We start from the raw sequence: 21617 nt of genomic DNA, 5'->3' as shown, positions 1-21617 counted from the left end.
GGTTGGGAGTCCGGGTGGATGGGGACGTGGAAGTAGGCGTCCCTTAGGTCTAAAGAGACCATCCAGTCTTCCCTTCTGACCGCTGCTAGAACCGACTTTGTGGTCTCCATGGAGAACGTCTGCTTTGTGACAAAGACATTCAGCGCACTGACGTCTAGCACCGGCCTCCACCCTCCTGTCTTCTTTGACACCAAGAAGAGACGGTTGTAGAATCCCGGGGTTTGATGGTCCAGGACTTTGACTACCGCTCCCTTCTCTAGTAAGAGAGACACTTCCTGTTTCAATGCTCGTCTCTTGTCTTCCTCTCTGTACCTGGGAGAGAGATCGATGGGAGACGTTGCTAGAGGGGGTTTTCGTACAAACGGGATCTTGTACCCCTCTCTGAGCAACTTCACAGATTGTGCATCTGCGCCTCTCTTTTCCCAGGTCTGCCAGAAGTTCTTGAGTCTGGCTCCCACTGCTGTCTGAAGAAGCTGGCAGTCAGACTCTGCCCTTAAAGGACTTGGTTCCTTTCTTCTTTCCACGTCTCCCATCGGCACGAGCACCTCCTCTGCTGGAGGCTCTGCCACGAAAGGGCGGAATAAAACGGGACGCTGGAGTGTCCATCCTTGGTCTAGCTGACAAGGTAGGCAAAGGGGTGGCTTTGCGAGCAGAGGACGCAACAAGATCGTGAGTATCCTTCTGTATCAAAGAAGCGGCAATCTCCTTAATCAGGTCCTCTGGAAAAAGGCACTTGGAAAGAGGAGCAAACAGAAGTTCGGATCTCTGGCATGGTGTAACTCCAGCTGAAAGGAATGAGCATAGGTTCTCACGCTTCTTAAGGACTCCGGACACAAAAGATGCAGCAAGCTCATTAGACCCATCACGTACGGCCTTGTCCATGCAGGACATAATGAGCAAGGAAGTCTCCTTCTCTGTCGGGGAGATCTTTCTGCTTAGAGCTCCTAGACACCAGTCTAAAAAGTTGAAAACCTCGAAGGGTCTAAAAATACCTTTCAAAAGGTGGTCCAGGTCCGAAGATGACCAACATATCTTTGAGCGTCTCCTGGCTAAGCGGCGGGGAGAGTCTACAAGACTTGAGAAGTCGCCCTGGGCAGAGGCAGGAACTCCCAAGCCGAGAACTTCTCCCGTGGCATACCAGACGCTCGATCTAGAAGAGAGTCTAGCAGGGGGAAACGTAAAAGCTGTCTTCCCTAAACTCTTTTTGGACTGCAGCCATTCTCCTATCACCCGCAAAGCTCTCTTGGACGAGCGTGCGAGGACGAGTCTAGTAAAGGCAGGAGTGGTTGACGGCATGCCTAACACAAACTCTGACGGAGGAGAACGCGGAGCCACAGACACAAACTGGTCCGGAAACATCTCTTTGAACAGGGCCAAAACTTTCCTAAAGTCCAAAGAGGGTTGCGTAGACTTAGGCTCGTCCAGTTCTGAATGCGGTTCATCTACGTGTGCAGCACCATCATCATCAGAAAGTCCCTCATCCAAGTATTGATGAGGAAGCGGCAACGGAGTGGGTAACGGCTGGTTAGCTGAGTCCGGTTGCACGGGTGCATGCGTGACTGAGCCGGACGCAACGTCATGGAACTGTTGCCCAGTCTGTGAGCTGGCAACAACCATAGCAGCGCAGGGACGCACAGCGTCTACTCCAGACTGTCTAGACTGATGTGGGTGAGCAGTGGCAACCACACTGGGTTGCGGAGGTTGACGCACCGCGTCAAAACAAAACAACTCTGACGGTTGTTGAACCTCACGAACGTCAACGGAAACCTCCGTGCGTCGCTGAACGTCAACATGCGGCTGGCAGATCACACTGGAACGCATGGGTGGCGGAACTCTCTCAACTGGAGAGCGTGAGAAGGTTACCTCAGCGTCCCCAGGACGCACAACCGAGCGTGTGGGTGGTTGTAGGCATGGAGCTGCACTAGCTGGTGCGGCAGCAACCTTCTCCGCACGAAAGTCCTGCATAAGCGACGTTAGTTGAGACTGCATGTCTTGCAGTAAAGACCCCTTAGGGTCTACAGGAGCAGGTGCGGCGACAGACGGTGTAACTGTCTGAAGCGGTACCGCTTTGCCTCTCTTAGGAGGTGAGCAGTCATCGGATGACTGCAGCGAGTCCGAACTGACCCAGTGGCTACAGCTGGGCCGTTGGACTTGCGCGGAAGGGACCGACTTGCGCTTTAACGGTCGTGAGACCTTGGTCCATGGTTTCTTGCGAGAAACACCTTCCGAAGACGAGGTATAAATGGGCTCTCTCGTCTTTGTTAGGCAGGGGCGATCTTGGGTAGATACGCCCGATACCACGGAGGGAACGTCTGTTCGCTGATTAAAGCCTCTCGAACCCATTTGTCGTACGACATTGCTTCTCCCCTGGACTTGGGAGCTTGCAAGAGGTCCCGGACTAGGAGGACGACAGGCACGAACAGACGAACCCTCAAGCGCAACACTATCCACAACACTATCACTCACTTTAACACTTCCCACTGCACTTTTACACTTCAGCTCCTTCACATCCGCCATGAGCTGATTACGGTCACTAGCCAGGGACTCAACTCTCTCACCCAGAGCTTGGATGGCACGCATCATATCAGCCATCGAAGGTTCCTGAGTGCCAGAAGGGGGATTAGGAGCAACCACTACAGGGGAAGGAATAGGTTGTGGGGCATGAGGAGAGGAAATGTCAATAGAACGAGAAGAACTTCTCCTAACTCTATCTCTCTCTAGCCTACGTGTATACTTTTAGAATTCGATAAAATCGAATTTCGAAAGCCCAACGCACTCCTCACATCGATCTTCCAATTGACAGGTTTTATCCCGACAATTGGAACAAACAGTGTGAGGGTCGATAGAGGCCTTCGGAAGACGCCTTGAACAGTCCCTAGCATTGCACTTCCTAAATTTTGGGACTTGTGAAGGGTCAGCCATTTTGAATTGGTCAAAGGGGAATTCAAAAACTATCAAAAAGTCATCAACAAAGAATCCGTAATCAAAAAGAGTTCAAGGAATGCGAAGAGAAAGCCTGCACAGCGAAAGCTCAAAACTAGAATAGTGTACTTCACCAATTAGTTGTGAAAACAAATCCAGTTTAGCAACAGCGAATAAGTACGTCTTGTCGGTAGCACGACAGAGAGAAAATTGAGTTCTTTGTTTACATTGAGTACTGGGTATCTGGACGACAGATGGCGCTGTTGGGCACACCCGCAACATGTGTAGCGATCGCTGGCGAATTTTACCTTAGAGTTTTCTGTCGAGCAACAGAGTTGCAGCTATTATAATCACCGGCTAAGTTAAATATTGAAAAATTATAACAGCACCAATATGTTATAGGGTATCACATTTTCCACACAGTTCGTTGATAGACCTTATTATTAGTTATGCATGGAATACGCACTCTCTCTCTCTCTCTCTCTCTCTCTCTCTCTCTCTCTCTCTCTCTCTCTCTCTCTCTCTCTGTATTTTCATTTTTAATGCAGTTAAATCTTCATATTTCCTTGAAAATTATTAAAAAATTCTTTATATCCTTATTCGATGTTTCGATTATGGGAATAGTAACGCATCGGAAGAAAATAACTTTATTTGCCTCTTTCCTTCCGCCAAAAATATGACGTCATCAGACTTTTTTTATTTAACTTTACGGTAAGTTGTATTAATCTCAAAACTAATGATACAGACCACTAAACCACTTGATATCGTTACTCGGTGTTTCGATTATGGGAACGCTGTAATAAGATTACTCGGCAACAGGTAAGATATGTGACGTAAACTCTACAAAGAATAACTTGCAAAACATGTAAATCCATTTTTTTTTTTCTTGCAAAAAATGAAAAGAAAATACTAACTTACCAAACAAAAGTATTTTATTTTTATAATCTAAAAGGAAATATATTAATTTCAAGAAAATATTTGCCCTATTAGTATATTTTCTTTAGATAAACATCGATCCATCATCAGATATCAAATAAAAGTAGCGTACAGTCAAATTTACGCTATGTAGTACTCATGACAACCGATACAGACCCACAAAATACTTTGTATCGTTACTTAATATTTCGATAATGGATATACTAATATTAATCATTAGCCTGTTGGAAGGAAATCACTGTATTGCCCGGACGCTTTCCGCCGGTGATGTGAAGTCACCAGACATATTATATGAACTCGAATGATATTAAAACTTTTCTTAATGTATTTTTAACTGAAAATAAATACTGAATATTAACAATAAAAGAAAATAATAATTTACCAAGATAAATCAGTTTATGTATACAAGAAAATAGATTATTTTCAAGGAAATATTCGTCCTATTTCCGATAAACTTGTGACGTCATCATCCAGAAAAAATCGTCGTAAAGTCGAAGTCGCAAGTCGCATAGGTCGTAAGTCGAGCAATACCTGTATAAGTATACTGTAGTAAAGTACTTACTATACTATTTTGTTACGTACTAATTTTCAATGTTTTTACCTGGGGTTTTGCACACATTAGCTATTCTATTGCCCGCCATACGACATTTTCACCATACGATACCAACTCCGGAACGGATTAATGTCGTATGGCGGGGGCCTACTGTACTGGACAAACACACGGGGGTGTTGGGAACTGCCAGCCATCCACACAGGAGAAAGCGGCAAGGTAGGGGAGGTATATCAACACAATGACAACTCTCTTAAGGCGGAGTCTGTCGGATACTTTGTCAATAGTAATTAATGTTACAAGTATTTAAGAACATAAAAGTATATCTCCATACATACATATATACATGCATATATATATATATATATATATATATATATATATATATATATATATGTATATATATGTATATGTATATATATGTGTGTATATATATATATATATATATATATATATATATATATATATATGTATATATATATATATATATATATATATATATATATATATATATATAATATATATATATATATATATATATATATATATATATATATATATATATATATATATATACTGTATATATATACTGTATATATATATACTGTGTATATATATATATATATATATATATATATATATATATATATATATATATATATATATACAGTATATATATGATAAAAACAAACAAAAGAATAAACTAAACAGTAAAACAATCAAGACAAGTCTTTGCAGGAGAGAAAGGCAGCACGTCTGTCCTCTTCCGTGCCATAAAGTAAATGGTTACTCAGAAGAGAGGTGCAAGTGACCAGGATAGCCAGTCTATCCAACCCCCGACCCGCTAACTAGCGGATGGGGTAGTTATCCCTCACTAAAATCATCATGGCTTGTCTTTCAGCTAAGCCGAAAGTATACTCCTATAAATAGCGGAGGGTTTGTATTTATACCGGAACACACAATTTTTAGATGGCCAAATGAGCAAGTGTGGGATTGTAATTAATAAATGAGTTATAGAAATAATCATTTCTATTTTTTATATTTTTCATTCCTTGTTTATCTTAATTATAGATATTAGTAGCACATTTGCCCTGTTTATTTTTTTTGTTTCTGTATTTCACTGTCATCAATCCCTACCTACAGTAAGGACCTTTACCCGATTGGGCAAATAGTAGTATTAGTAGTTTTACATGATCTTGTAGATTATATCTGACCAATGTCACAAGCTGTGGTGGCATTCTAAGCAAGGTCAGGCATAAAGTTACTAAGGTCCCTTAAGATTCCGAGTGATAATAACTGACTGATGATACATGTGGATTGCCCTACAACCAAATATGACATCCAATATTTTCTTCATATTTACCAACTGGAACTGTTGTTTAAACCCAAAGATTGTAATGTAAGGATTGATATATGTCTTGCTGTTACAGTTCTCTTTAATTTCTTTGGCTGGTCTTTTTACCTTTGAGATGCAAAACTTTGAGTTGTGTATATTTAAGACAATTGGCAAGTGAACTAATCATTCTCACATTACAATGTTCCACTTAAGATGTACATCTTAACATTAAGGTTAATTTTGTTCATAAATTTTTCTATTACCTACCTTGGAACCAATATGTTCTGTGATTTCATGTTCTTTCTTCAGTTGCTTCTCCAGGGCATCAAAGATGAAAAAGTGATCGATAAATCCAGATGACTTGATAAACTCTTGATAATCATGAACAATTTCCTGCATTTCTCTTACAACAGGATCATGACTAGAAAGGAATAGAAACTTTCCATGTTTTATAAGCAATGAGAAATGTTATTTTCATTAGTAAAATAAATTTTTGAATATACTTACCCGATGATCGTGTAGCTGTCAACTCTGTTGCCCGACAGAAATCTACGGTCGGGATACGCCAGCGATCGCTATACAGGTGGGGGTGTACACAACAGCGCCATCTGTGAGTAGGTACTCAAGTACTTCTTGTCAACAAGAACTCAATTTTCTCCTCGGTCCACTGGTTCTCTATGGGGAGGAAGGGCGGGTCCTTAAATTCATGATCATCGGGTAAGTATATTCAAAAATTTATTTTACTAATGAAAATAACATTTTTCAATATTAATCTTACCCGATGATCAATAGCTGATTCACACCCAGGGTGGTGGGTGGAGACCAGCATACATGTTAACAAAGAAGCTAAGTATCCCGAATCTTATTTTAGCCGTTATTCAAAATAACAAACATAAAATAAATAAGTACCTGGTAAGGAAGTCGACTTGAACCATTACTCTGCCTTTTTAAGTACGTCTTCCTTACTGAGCCTAGCGATCCTCTTAGGATGCTGAGCGACTCCTAGGTGCTGAAGTATGAAGGGCTGCAACCCATACTAAAGGACCTCATCACAACCTCTAATCTAGGCGCTTCTCAAGAAAGAATTTGACCACCCGCCAAATCAACCAGGATGCGAAAGGCTTCTTAGCCTTCCGGACAACCCAGAAATATTTCAAGAGAAAGATTAAAAAGGTTCTGGAATTAGGGAATTGTAGTGGTGGAGCCCCCACCACTACTGCACTCGTTGCTACGAATGGTCCCAGAGTGTAGCAGTTCTCGTAAAGAGACTGGACATTCTTAAGATAAAAGACGCGAACACTGATTAGCTTTTCCAAAAGGTTGCGTCGAAAATATTTTGCAGAGATCTATTTTAATAAAAGGTCACGGAAGTTGTGATAGCTCTAACTTCGTGTGTCCTTACCTTCAGCCAAGCTTGGTCTTCCTCATTCAGAAGGGAATGAGCTTCTCGTATTAACAGTCTGAAAATAATAGGATAAAGAATTCTCTGACATAGGCAAAGATGAATTCTTAACTGAACACCATAAAGCTTCAGACGGGCCTCGTAAAGGTTTTTAAAATAGAACTTAAGAGGTCTTACAGGACATAATACTCTTTCTAGTTCATTTCCAACCATACGATAAGTTTGGAATAACGAACGATATTGGTCAAGGCCGAGAAGGCAGCTCGTGTTTGGCTAGAAAACCAAGATGTAAAACATGTAGCCGTTTCGGATGAAAATCCGATGTTCTTGCTGAAGGCATGAATCTCACTGACTCTTTTAGCTGTGGTTAAGCATATCAGGAAAAGAGTCTTAAAGGTGAGATCTTTCAGGGAGGCTGATTAAAGTGGTTCGAACCTGTCTAACATAAGGAATCTTAGAACCACATCTAAATTCCAACCAGGTGTAACCAACAGACGCTCCTTCGTGGTCTCAAAAGACTTAAGGAGGTCCTGTAGATCTTTATTGTTGGAAAGATCTAAGCCTCTGTGACGGAAGACTGATGCCAACATGCTTCTGTAACCCTTGAAAGTGGGAGCTGAAAGGGATCGCTCTTTCCTCAGATATAAGAGGAAGTCAGCTATATGAGTTACAGAGGTACTGGTCGAGGATACGGATACTGACTTGCACCAGTTTAGGAAGATTTCCCACTTCGATTGGTAGACTCTAAGGGAGGATGTTCTCCTTGCTCTAACAATCGCTCTGGTTGCCTCCTTCGAAAAACCTCTAGTTCTCGAGAGTCTTTCGATACTCTGAAGGCAGTGAGACGAAGAGCGTGGAGGCCTTGGAGTACCTTCTTACACGTGGCAGACGTAGCAGGTCCACCCTTAGGGGAAGAGTTCTGGGAACGTCTACTAGCCATCGAAGTACCTCGGTAAGTTATTCTCTCGCGGGCCAGAGGGAAGCAACTAGTGTCAACTTTGTCCCATCGTGAGAGGCGAACTTCTGCAGTACCTTGTTGACAATCTAGAACGGAGGGAATGCATATAGATCTAGATGAGACTAATCTAGTAGAAAGGCATCTAAAAGAACCACTGCTGGGTCCGGGAAAGGTGAGCAAAGTATTGAGAGCCTCTTGGACATCGAGGTTGCGAAGAGATCTATGGTTGGCTGGCCCCAGGTGACCCAAAGTCTCTTGCATACATCTCTGTGGAGGGTCCAATATGTTGGAATTATTGTCCCTTCCTACTGAGACAAACTGCTAAGACATTCAAGTTGCCTTGGAAGAAATTGTTACTAGTGAAAAGTCTAGACCTGTTGAACAGGAGAGGAGGTCACTAGCGAACTCGCACCATGTCAGAGAGTAGGTCCCTCCTTGCTAGGAGATGAACATCAAAGCAGGGAGTTGTCCGTGTTGACCTCCATTACTTTGTCTTGAAGGAGAGACCTGAAGCTTTTCCAGGTCAGACGTACTGCCAGAAGCTTCTTGCAGTTAAAATGCATTGTCCTTTGACTCGAGTTCCATAATCCCGAGCATTCCCTACCGCCTAAGGTCGCACCCCAGCCTACGTCCGATGCGTCTGAGAAGAGAACGTGGTTGGGAGTCTGAACAGTCAGGGGAAGACCCTATAAAAGGTTGATAAAGTCCTTTCCTCAGGTTAGACCAGACTTATCTTCCGGAAACCGGGATCGAGACCGCTTCTAGCGTCTTGTCCTTTTCCAGTGAAGAGCTAGATGAAACCGAAGAGGACGGAGGTGTAGTCTTCCAAGTGACACCAATTGAACCACGGATGACAGTGTCCTAACCAGACTCATCCACAGCCTGACAGGGCCATATTCCTTCTTCAGCATCTTCTGGATGGATAGCAGGGCTGGGGATTGATCTTCTTGTTCAGCCATGTTCTCATCAGAGGGTTCCTCATCCGAAACTGATGAGGAAACGGCAACGGAGTGGGCAACGTCTGACTCGCTGAATCCGGTCGCACTGGTGGATGCGTGACGGAGCCGGACACAAGATCATGGTACTGCTGCACAGTCTTTGAACTGTCAACCAAGGGGATGCGAGGAGGTACAGCGACAACCCGAAACCCCTTATCGGGTTGCTGAGGTTGCCGCACTGCGTCACAACAAGTCACCTCTGCTGGTTGTTGAACGTCTTCCCAGTGACACACTGAACGTCCACAACCACCTCCGAGAGTAGCTTAACGTCAACGTGCGACTGGCAACCCACACTGGGTCGCACCGGTGGAGGAACCATCTCAACTGGCGGACGTGAGTAGGATACCTCAGCGTCAACAGGGCGTACAACCAACCGGTAGGAAGGTCGTTGGCAAGAAGGTTCTTCTCCGTAAAAAATCCTCTATCAAGGACTAAGCTTGGACTGCATGTCTTGCAACAAAGCCCAAGGTCTATGGGAGCAGGTGTGGCAACAGACGGGGTTAGCGACTGAAGCGGAACCATTTACCCTCCCTAAATTAAAGTCCATAGGAGGCTAAGCAGCTTAAGGCTCCTCTCCAAATGACAGAGTCCTCAAGGGAATATCAGAAGGAGGGAGAACAGCACTTTCTCATCTACAGGAACCATATCCGAGAAAAGCTAGGTTCTCTCAGTGAGGGTTTCACTGGTGCAAAAGCAGCAGACCAGAAGGCAACGTATGAAACTGCTTGACAGTCTGTGAACTGTCAAAAACTGAACTGTCAACCACAACAGGAGCGTGAGGACATACAGCACTGGTGTATAAGTAGCAGACCAGAAGGCAACGTCATGTAACTGTTTGACAGTCTGAGTTGGCAACAACCAAAGTTGTGTGGGGAAGCCTCAACTCCTGACTGACTAGTTAGCTGCGGGCGAGTGGCGGTAACCACAGTGTGTTGCGGAGGCTGACACACCGTGTCAAAACACGGCAGCTTGTGGTAGCTCACGCACGGCAACGGAGTGCTCTGTGTGTGGGAGTCAACATACATCTGGCAGGGTTGACTGTGCATGGGTGGAGGAGCTCTCACAACAAGAGTGTGAGAGCAGGAAGCCATGCCGGGCGCACAACCGTGGGAGGTGTAGGCCCACGGGTGCATCTTCAACCTTCTCCGCAGTCGGAGTGTGGGAGCTGGCAACAACAAAAGCAGAGTGCTGGTGCGTGGGAGGGGCTGCGGTGGGTTGCGGAGCATGCTGAATGGTATGCGGAGCATGCTGTATGGTATGCAGAGCATGCCGCATGGGTTGCGGAGAATGCCGCATAGAGCTGGAACCCGGCAGCTCTACAGCACCTTCCCACTGCTGATGCGGTAGCTCACGCATGTCAACGGAAGGTGCAGCAAGAACATGCGTCTGGCAGGGTGGACTGCGCATCGGAGGTGGAGCTCTCACAGGTGGAGTGTGGGAGCAGGCAGCCGCAGTATCTGCTGAGCGCACAACCTCGGCGGGTTGTAGGTTAACAGGTGCATTGTCAACCTTCCAGCACGATACTCCTGCATGAAGGAGCAAGCTGAGACTGTATAGTCTGCAGCATGGACCACTAGGGTCTATGAAAGACAACAACAAACGGAGCTACTGTCCGTTGTGACTGAGGGTCTAAAACAGCTGGTGCGGCAACAGACGGAGTTACTGCCTGTTGCGGTACCACCTTGCCTCTCTTGGGAGGTGTGCAGTTGTCGTACTGCAGCGAGTCCGAACTGACCCAGTGGCTACACCTAGGCCGTTGGACTTGCGCGGAAGGGACCGACTTGCACTTAAAAGCTGCAAGATTTGGTCCATGGTTTCTGCGAGAAACCTCTTCCGCAGACGAGGAATAAATGGGCTCTCTCGTCTTTGTGTGGGTGGGGTGATCACGTCGGCAACGTGTGTAGATACACCCGAAACCACGGAGGGAAACGTCTGTTCGTCGATCAAGACCTGTGGAACCCATAAGTCCTTCGACATTACTTCTCCCCTGGGCTTGGGAGCTTGTAAGAGGTATCGGACTAGGTGAACAACTGGCACGAACAGACGAACCCTCGAACGCAACACTGTAACACTTTGCGCATATCACTTTATCACTTTTGATTTTCTGTTTGCACTTATTTCACTGAACTCGAAACTTTAAGTGATTTGTACCTGAAACACGCAATCCTATCCTTCATTAAAAGGTAGTAATTGCGAAAACAGTTTACAATGTAACAGAAAAACATAATGAAAGATAAAGAATTCAGTGGCTGGAAAAGAGACTAAACACTAGATCAAATAAACTACGTTTAAAATCTCTCACCGCATAAAGCCTGGGAACAAGAATAAAACTCTAGAAACGTTTTACCTTCTTCCCCTATAGCGACTAGGGAGAAGAGTAAAAAACGAGAACAACGTTTCCCGCTTGAACGAAACGTTTATTCTCCTCTCTCTCCCTCTCTCTCTTGACTTAGAACCTGAGAGATGAGCCCAATTATATATCGTTAAAACATATTATTTGTTAAAGGAAAAAAATTGAAAGGTTTCCCAAATAAAAAGTTCCTTTATTAGAATTAAAACCATTTAAGCTAAGAAAGAATGAACGAAACGCTAGAATCGGTTTACTCTTACTGCAACGTGAAACCGTGAAATACTCTCTCTCTATCGTAACGATAGAGCGCATGTTGAACGTTCTGAACGTCAACAACTGCGGAGACTAAACTAAACGTTAGTTCATCTTTGAAAACAGTACGAGACTATCAAAGAAATTCTTTCAAAAACATTAAAATTAAAATAGCATAAATTCTTAACAGGAAATACGATATGACGGGCTCAATGTTAATTAACTTCGGTTCCAAGTAAGGACCGCCTACTATTAGGAAAGGTCGCATATAAACAAACATAAAAATTAAGTTTTATAAGTTTATAATAAATGGAAAGTTAATCGAAGAGGCCTATAAATGGCGGAGAGATATAAACTAAATCTATAACTTTGTTAAGCAAAATTACCAAAAACCTAAACACACTTCCGTCTAAGGGAAGGGTCGGTCATAAAAAGTGAAAGAGAGTCTATACTCTCTTCGACACCAACACTTCCGTCTAAGGGAAGGGTCGGCCATTTAAAAGTGAAAGAGAGTCCATACTCTCTTCGTCACCATAATTAAATCTATCCAAAACGAGTTCAAGTTTTGAAATGAAGATAAAACCCCTGCATAGCGAAAGCTCAAAACTGGAATAGTGTACTTCACCAAAAAGTTGTGAAAACAAATCCAGTTAGGGACGGCGTATTAGTAGGTCTTGCCGGTGGCACGACAGAGGAAAAATTGAGTTCTTGTTGACAAGAAGTACTTGAGTACCTACTCACAGATGGCGCTGTTGTGTACACCCCCACCTGTATAGCGATCGCTGGCGTATCCCGACCGTAGATTTCTGTCGGGCAACAGAGTTGACAGCTACATGATCATCGGGTAAGATTAATATTGAAAAATTAAGTTTTCAATTCTACAAGGGGGAATAGATTTGAGCATAACAAGCAACAAGAGCAACAACAAGATGAACCCAGAATCCAAGAGATATTTTGATGAATCAGAGTTACGTGCAAAATAAATGAGGTATCTAAAAAGCCGTAAAGACAATTTTACAGAAAAAAAAATATTTATCAAATACTTGGTTGTCAAAATTCAGGGGATAAATGTGCACAGAGAAAATCAATTAAGGCACTTACCTTTTTCGCCTAGAGCTGGGAAGATTTAAATGACAATCGACATCATTACTTTCCTCCTCAATTAAAAACTGTTTAGCAGCCTTTTCTAAAGTAACAGTCTCGCGGTACAGTTCATTCCAAACATCTAGCACATCACTTACAGGAGCTGAAAATTCACCTGATTTCTGTGAAAGAATTGTTGCTATCAAGTAAAGAAAATTTGCAAAAAAACTCTCTCATATCACTTCTTTACTCAGGAAACAATATCCAATAATTAAGGCTATATCATACAGAAACATATCACACATCTAAAATGGAGTATGCAGTGCTTCTATTATTGATAACGCAAGAAAATAAAAATATCACCACACTGACCCTCTTATTTATTCTTGCCAGGCACAACTGTATTGCTTGATACTGGTCTCGAAGTGGTAAAAGGGTGCAGCGCTCTGAAGGTAAGAGATTAAACTTGCGGCAGAGACCCATGGCAAAGTAGGTTGGACTGATTACCTGGCCAACAGCTGTCCATCCACAGTGGCCAAGGTGAACAATTTCTGCCGGACATTCATCTACAAATAATCAATAAATGTTAGTAATTAAATTTTCATTTTTTGATTTGAATGCCCATTCTCTTCTTTGTTATGCACATTGCACTGATGTATAAGTAAAATAAGTCTTCTCAAAGTATATTCTCTTTTGAATTTCCTTACCACAAACAAATAAAAGACTGTGAACGAGTAATTGTTATTTTAGATTTCCTAAAGGAGGAAGACTACAAAATATCATCAAAACATCCTTTCAGCAGAATCACAAACCTTCAATTCCTTCTGTAATGTAGTCTTTAACTTTTCTGTAAACAATCTCCCTGTTGGCTGCTTTGTCAAGAGCTGGCACAATGAAGACCTTAGGCCTTAACATTTCCTTAGCTTCAACTGATGATTTAGTGCTCTCTTCAGAAGTGACCTCTTGATTGTTCATGTTTCCTTAAAAAAGTGAAATAAAAGGAATTTATTAATCTTACGGTTACTTTCTTCATTAATAGGATGATAGAAAACAAATTAATATAAAAGTCACAATAAATATCTCATATTATAACACTAAGGGGGGAAGTGAAACTTGAAGGACTCAGGTTTTTATAGTTAGAAAAAAATACAGATTACTGTACTTTCAAAATTAGTGATTCTTTCCTATAATAAAAACCATGGTTTTTTATGGATAACGGCAGTGGTGAGGATAATTTTTTAGCTAGTGTTGGCATTCTCAAAGTTGGATTGTGTGCCTGACAGAAGCAGTTTCACAAATTTTACTTGAAATGATAAAAATTTTTTTTCATGGATGCTTCTTTTTTAGATTTCTTTGTTTTACAATTTCAACCTCCTCACACACATTTAGGATAAAAATGATAAATTTGGGAATAGTTTGCATTTCTACTAACGATACAAACCTTAGCTATTTATAGGGATACTACTTTTGGCAAAGTTGAAAGGACAAGCCATTAGAATTTTAGTAAGGGTTAACTACCTACCCATCCTGCTTGTTAGAGTGGGGGAGGGGACCCAGCTACCCCTCTCACTTACACACCTGTGACTGTGCATCACTTTGCTTGGAAGTTCGACTTCGACGGGGGACATGGTTGGCGACCAAGTATGTTTAAATAGCTAAGGTTTGTATTGTAAGGATAAATACAAATTATTTCCAAATATGACAAATTTGGATATAATTTGTATTTTTCCTAGCCTACAAAACTGGAGCTATTTATAGGGGTATTAGTTTTGGTGTAGATGAAAGACGAGCCAAGATAATTTTAGTGAGGGATAACTGCTAGTTATCTAGTGCGGGTGGGTAACTACTCACACCCCTCGGCTGAGTGACCATTTTGCTTTCTGGCAGGACTTTTTGGGGGACAGGGTGGCGGGCCAATTTGTATACTATATATACCGTAGATCCAGGTCTGTATGCTAGGAAAAATGACAAATTTGGAAATAATGTCCTTTCCCTAACTAAAACAAACCTGGAGTTATTTATGTGGATATTCTTTCAGCAGAAGCTGGAGGTGGCCATTAGACTTTAATTGCGAGGTGGCAACCTCCCCTAACCGTTTAGCGGGTAGGCAGGGGATCTCACAGCTGTGAGAGACATCACTTTTTATTGCAGGCAGGACTTCTGTGCGGACAGGTGATGGCGGGCCAATTTATGTAAGTCCAGGTTTGTATTAGTTAGAAAAATACAAATCATCTCCAAAAGGTACCGCCCAGTTTGTTTACATAAGCCACTCCTGTGGTGTTGTCGCTCAACACCACAGTGACCTGCCAGCACCTGCTGGAACTGATGAAGAGCCAGGTAGACTGCTCTCATCTCTAGATGATTTATGTGCTGGTACCTTTCTGATTATGACCAAAGGCCGGAGATTGTATGTTGCAGCAGGTACGGGCCCCCCTTCATTTGATGCATCTGTGAAGAGCATCAAATCCGATGGAGGAACAAGAAGATTCTGGCCTCACCAAAGGTTTTCGTCTCCCATCTACCAAATCAAATCCGCCGCATGATCCTGAGTTAAGGGAACTCAGGAGTCCGGTGGGTCGGAGTGTTAGTTCTACACGGACTTCCGCTTCCACTGCAGGGATCTCACGCTGAGGCGGCCGTCTGGAACAAGATGCATGAGAGAGGTTAGATGGTCTAACAGACTCAACCAACAAGAGGCCGGAAGAAAATCTTTCCTGAGGAAGGGAGCAGCCACTTCCTTCAGCCTGTGTACTCTTTCGTCTGATGGAAAGACTTTCTCTAAGATGGTGTCTATGATAATTCCGAGGTATACCAGTCTCTGTGCAGTGATGACTTCTCGCAATTTATTAGGACCCCCAGATCCAGACAAAACTCGGGAAGCATATCTCGGTGACGAAGAAGGGTCGTCTCTGAGTCTGCTAGGATCAGCCAGTCATCCAGATATCTGAGAAGACGGATGCCGTTCCTGTGAACCCAAAATGACACCAGGGCCCACACTCTGTTAAAAACCTGAGGGGCTGTCACAAGACCAAAGCATAGAACCTTAAACTTGTATGTCTTTCCTTCGTGAATGAACCTTAAAATTATATTTTCATTATAAAATAAATTTTTGAATATACTTACCCGGTGAATATATAAATAGCTGACGTCTCCGACGGCCCGACAGATTCCAAAAAACTCGCGAGCGATCGCCATGAAGGTTGCGGGTGTGCCCACCAGCGCCGACTATCGGCCAGATACCGCATATACTTCTCAACCAAACCAGTTCTTCTCAGTCCGTAGGGTCTCTATCGGGGAGGAAGGGAGGGCCTTTAATATTATATATTCACCGGGTAAGTATATTCAAAAATTTATTTTATAATGAAAATATCATTTTTAAATATTAAACTTAGCCGGTGAATATATAAATAGCTGATTCACACCCATGGTGGTGGGTAGAGACCAGTATTAAAACAATAAAGGCGTATATGCTCAAGAGTTTTTGACAAATATTTCATAAAAACAAACTTAAGTATAGGTACATGGTAAGGAAGCCGACTCTGATGATTACTCTGCCTCATTAGTCCGCTTTCCTCACGAAGCCCAGCCATCCTCTCAGGATGCTGAAAGACTCCCAGAAGCTGCTATATCCAGGGCGAACACCCCTATAACAGGACCTCATCAATACCCTTAATCTGGGCGCTCTCAAGAAACAACATTTTGACCACCCGCCAAATCAAAAAGATTGTGAAAGACTTCTTAGTCTTCCGTACAACCCAAAACAAGATTAAAAATTTCAAGAGTAGATTAAAAGGATATTGGGATTAAGGGAATGTAGTGGTAGAACCCTCACCCACTACTGCACTCGCTGCTACGAATGAACCCAGTGTGTAGCAGTCCTCATAAAGAGTCTGGACGTCTTTCAAGTAAAATGAAGCGAACACCGACTTGCTCCTCCAAAAGGTCGCGTCCATAATACTTTGAAGGGATCTATTTTGCTTAAATGCCACCGAAGTCGCTATCGCTCTAACTTCGTGAGCCTTGACCTTAAGCAAACTACGATCCTTCTCACTTAAATGAGAATGTGCCTCCCGAATTAAAAGTCTAATAAAGTAAGATAACGCATTCTTAGACATGGGCAAAGAGGGCTTTTTAACGGAGCACCATAAAGCCTCTGAACAACCTCGTATCGGTTTAGTTCTAGATAAGTAAAACTTAAGAGCTCTAACGGGGCACAGCACTCTTTCAACTTCATTACCTACGATCTCAGAAAGACTAGGTATTTCAAAAGATTTAGGCCAAGGACGAGACGGAAGTTCGTTCTTGGCCAAAAAACCAAGTTGAAGAGAACATATTGCTTTATTTGTTGAGAAGCCGATGTTCTTACTAAAAGCATGGATCTCACTGACCCTTTTAGCCGAAGCCAAGCTCACCAAAAAAAGTGTCTTGAGGGTAAGATCCTTCAGGGAGGCTGAATTTAAAGGCTCAAACCTGTCTGACATTAGGAACTGTAGGACCACGTCCAAGTTCCAAGCAGGAGTTGAAATACGACGCTCCTTAGAGGTCTCGAAAGACTTAAGGAGGTCTTGGAGATCTTTGTTATTTGAAAGATCCAAGCCTCTATGCCTGAAAACAGAAGCTAACATGCTTCTGTAGCCTTTAATGGTGGATGCAGAGAGGGAGTGACCGTTTCTCAGATATAGCAGAAAATCCGCAATCTGCGCTACAGAGGTACTGGAGGAGGAAATAGAGGAGGACTTGCACCAATCTCTAAATACCTCCCACTTCGACTGGTAGATCTTGATGGTAGAGGATCTTCTAGCCCTCGCGATCGCTCTAGCTGCCTCCTTCGAAAATCCTCGAGCTCTTGAGAGTCTTTCGATAGTCTGAAGGCAGTCAGACGAAGCGCGGGGAGGTTTTGATGAAGTCTCTTTACGTGAGGCTGTCGTAAGAGATCCATCCGCAAAGGCAGACTCCTTGGAACGTCTACCAGCCATAGAAGTACCTCTGTGAACCACTCTCTCGCGGGCCAGAGGGGAGCAACCAACGTCAACCTGGTCCCTTCGTGAGAGGCAAACTTCTGCAACACCTTGTTGAGGATCTTGAAAGGTGGAAAGGCATAAACGTCCAGGTGAGACCAGTCCAACAGAAAGGCATCTATGTGGGCCGCCTCTGGATCTGGGACTGGAGAGCAATAAGTCGGGAGCCTTTTTGTCAGCGAGGTCGCAAAGAGATCGATGGTGGGTTGACCCCAAATCATCCAAAGACTCTTGCACACATCCTTGTGGAGCGTCCACTCCGTAGGGATCACCTGACCTCTTCGACTGAGACAGTCCGCCAAGACGTTCAACTTCCCTTGGACGAACCTTGTCAAAAGCGAGATGTTTCGATCTTTTGACCAAATGAGGAGGTCCCTTGCGATGACGAAAAGAGTGTGGGAGTGAGTGCCTCCTTGCTTCGAGATGTAAGCCAAGGCCGTGGTATTGTCTGCATTCACTTCTACCACCTTGTTTCGAAGCAGACTCTCGAAACTCCTCAGTGCTAAATGGACTGCTAACAGCTCCTTGCAGTTGATGTGAAGGCTCCTCTGGTCTGCGACCCAAAGACCCGAGCATTCCAGACTGTCCAGAGTCGGCCCCCAGCCCAAATGCGATGTGTCTGAAAATAACACATGGTTTGGGTTCTTGACTGCCACAGACAGACCTTCCCGAAGTCTTATATTGCTGTCCCATCAAGCCAGGCAAGTCTTGACTGGATCGGAGATCGGAATCGAGACCGCCTCCAAAGTTTTCTCCTTGTTCCAATGGAAGTCTAGGTGGAACTGGAGAGGGCGTAGGTGAAGTCTCCCTAGAGAGATAAACTGTTCCAGAGATGAAAGCGTCCCTAGGAGGCTCATCCAACTTCTCACAGAGCAACGGTTTTTCTCTAGCACGAGACGAACTTTGAGCAAAGCCTGCTCGATCCTGTTGGCAGACGGAAAAGCTCGAAAAACTAGACTCTGTATCTCCATCCCCAAATAGAGAATCGTTTGGGAGGGAGTCAGCTGTGACTTCTCCATGTTCACCAAGAGGCCCAACTCCTTCGCAAGATCCAAAGTCCACTGTAGGTCCTGCAGACAGCGATGACGGGACGACGCTCTAAGTAACCAGTCGTCCAAGTACAGGGAGGCTCTGATCCCCGACAAATGTAGGAACTTTGCTACATTTCTCACGAGCCTCGTAAAAACAAGAGGATTAGGCCGAAGCACAGTGCTCGGAACTGATACACCACATTCCTGTACACAAACCTCCGATAAGGTTGAGAGTCTGGATGTATCGGAATGTGGAAGTACGCATCCTGCAAGTCGAGAGAGACCATCCAGTCGCCCTCTCTGACTGCTGCCAAAACGGATTTGGTGGTCTCCATCGTAAACTTTGTTTTTACAACAAATACGTTGAGAGCACTGACATCCAGCACTGGCCTCCAACCTCCTGTGTTCTTCGGAACCAGGAAGAGACGGTTGTAAAAACCTGGGGATTGAAGGTCCGAGACTTTCACTAACAACAGAGACACCTGAAGATGTAATGCCTGTCTCTTCGTCTCCTCTCGATACCTGGGAGAGAGGTCTATCGGATCTTTTACTAGAGGAGGTCTTCGTACAAAAGGAATTTTGTAACCCTCCTTCAGCAACAAAACAGACTCCCGGTCTGCACCCCTCTTCTCCCAGGCCTGCCAGAAGTTGGTCAATCTGGCACCTACTGCTGTCTGAGGACGTGGGCAGTCAGAAACTGCCACGAGAGGATTTAGATCCTCTCTTCTTGCCCCGCTTACTATCGGCACGAGAGCCTCCCTTACTGGGAGCTCTGCCACGAAAAGGCGGGATAAACCTTGTCACTGGAGTTTCAAATTTAGGTCTGTTGACATAAGAAGATGAAGGTACAGCCTTACGAGCAGACGTGGCCATCAAATCATGAGTGTCCTTCTGTACAAGAGACGCTGCAATATCTCTAATAAGCTGCTGCGGGAACAAGGCAGAAGACAATGGCGCAAAGAGAAGTTCTGACCTTTGACAAGGAGTGACACCTGCAGACAGAAAAGAACAAAGAGTCTCTCTCTTCTTAAGAACCCCTGCTGTGAAAGTAGCAGCAAGTTCATTAGAGCCATCTCTAATTGCCTTGTCCATGCACGACATAATCTGAACAGAGACATCACGGTCTGCTGACGAGACCTTCCTACTCAAGGCTCCCAGAGACCAATCCAAAAAATTGAAAACCTCAAAGGAACGATAAATTCCTTTGAGGAGATGATCTAGATCTGAAGAGGACCAGCAAACTTTCGAGCGTCTCATGGCCAGACGACGAGGAGAGTCTACGAGGCTTGAGAAGTCTCCCTGGGTAGAGGCAGGCACCCCCAAGCCGAGAACTTCTCCCGTGTCATACCAGACGCTCGCACGAGAAGCCAATTTGAAAGGGGGAAAAGCAAAAGCGGACTTCCCCAAATTCCTCCTGGTCATTAACCAGTCGCCCAACAAACGCAAAGCTCTCTTAGAAGAGCGAGAGAGCACTAACTTCGTGAACGACGGAGTCGAAGAAGCTAGGCCCAGCGTGAACTCAGATGGAGGCGAACGAGGAGCAGCAGAAACAAAATGATCGGGAAACAGGTCCTTAAAGATAAGCATGATCTTCTTAAAATCAAGGGAGGGCTGAGCAACCCTAGGCTCCTCTCCATCCGAAAGAGTCCCCAAAGGAACATCAGCAGGAAGGGGATCAACGACTTCCTCATGCGAAGGAACTTCATCCGACAACGGCAAAGTCTCGCGATACGGAGAGACATGCCGAGGAGGCAACGCTTGACAGGCTATGTCAACATGCGACGGAGCCGCAGCAACATCTGAGGTAACGACGTCACGCCGAGGCTGCAAAGACTGAAAGTCTTGAGACTGACAAACAACAACAGACTGTGTCGACTGACGTTCGACATCACATCGGGACTGCACTGACTGCAGGGTTTGAGTTTGAAAAACAACACCCGACCGCGGTGACCGACGTTCAACGTCACGTCGGGGCAACGGAGTCGGCCAACGAACGTCACTTCGAGACTGCGGCGACAGTTGCTGAACGTCACCTTGAGTCTGCGGCAAAAGGGGTTCCACGTCACGTAACTGACGTGAATGACGAGGAACACGATCAGAGTCGCGTTTAACAGCACCGATAACGTTAGCGCTAACATCATAATGACGAGACAAAACTCGCTTAGGCAGTTGAAGACCAGAGTCACACTTGTCGGACTGGCGAACCGCAAGCAAAGGATCTTTACGAACCTGTTCATGCTCATAAACCTCCATTAAAGATGAAAGTTTCAACTGCATGTCCTGTAGGACACTTCACTTCGGGTCAACGGGAGTCGGAACGGGCCGTGACGTCGGCAACGTCTGTGCATGCAAATCATCGCACCGAACGAGACCCTCGGACTCCGTGTCACGCTTACGCTTAACAGGCGAACAGCCATCCGATGACTGAAAACGGTCAGAGCTGCCCCAATGGCTACAGCCAGGACGCTGGACCTGTCCTGAAGGGACTGATTTGCGCTTTAAGGGTCTAGAAACCTTACGCCAAGGTTTCTTATGCGGCAAATCGTCGGAAGACGAGGAGAACTTAGTCTCCCCCGTCTTATGGTAAGGACGTTCTTGATGAGAAACGTCTGATACCTTAGAGGGAACGTATGTACGTCGGTTTACACCTCTCGCTCCCTTAAGTCCTACGACATTCCTTCTCCCTGGTGCAGGGGAGCCTGAAAGAGGTCTCGGACTAGGGGAGCGACAAGCACGAACAGACGAACCCTCGGTCGCAACACTAAACACATTTTGCGCACT

General features: G+C 44.4%; 1 protein-coding gene across 2 annotated transcripts in view; it reads right to left on the bottom strand.

The window, feature by feature from the left end:
• LOC137653559 (PCNA-interacting partner-like) overlaps positions 1-21617 on the bottom strand; it is an 80879-nt gene that overhangs the window by 48458 nt on the left and 10804 nt on the right. For both annotated transcript variants that reach the window (XM_068387058.1, XM_068387059.1), the window contains exons 2-5: positions 13600-13767; positions 13160-13353; positions 12806-12969; positions 6012-6165 (exon numbers count right to left, since the gene is read on the bottom strand). In XM_068387058.1, the coding sequence (XP_068243159.1) occupies positions 6012-6165; positions 12806-12969; positions 13160-13353; positions 13600-13762 (675 nt within the window). In that variant the 5' untranslated portion in view covers positions 13763-13767. The remainder of the gene's footprint in view (positions 1-6011; positions 6166-12805; positions 12970-13159; positions 13354-13599; positions 13768-21617) is intronic.

Source organism: Palaemon carinicauda, chromosome 14, assembly GCF_036898095.1.
Source record: "Palaemon carinicauda isolate YSFRI2023 chromosome 14, ASM3689809v2, whole genome shotgun sequence".
In the NCBI taxonomy this organism is placed as follows: domain Eukaryota; kingdom Metazoa; phylum Arthropoda; class Malacostraca; order Decapoda; family Palaemonidae; genus Palaemon; species Palaemon carinicauda.
This window is presented reverse-complemented; position numbering and strand designations above follow the sequence as displayed.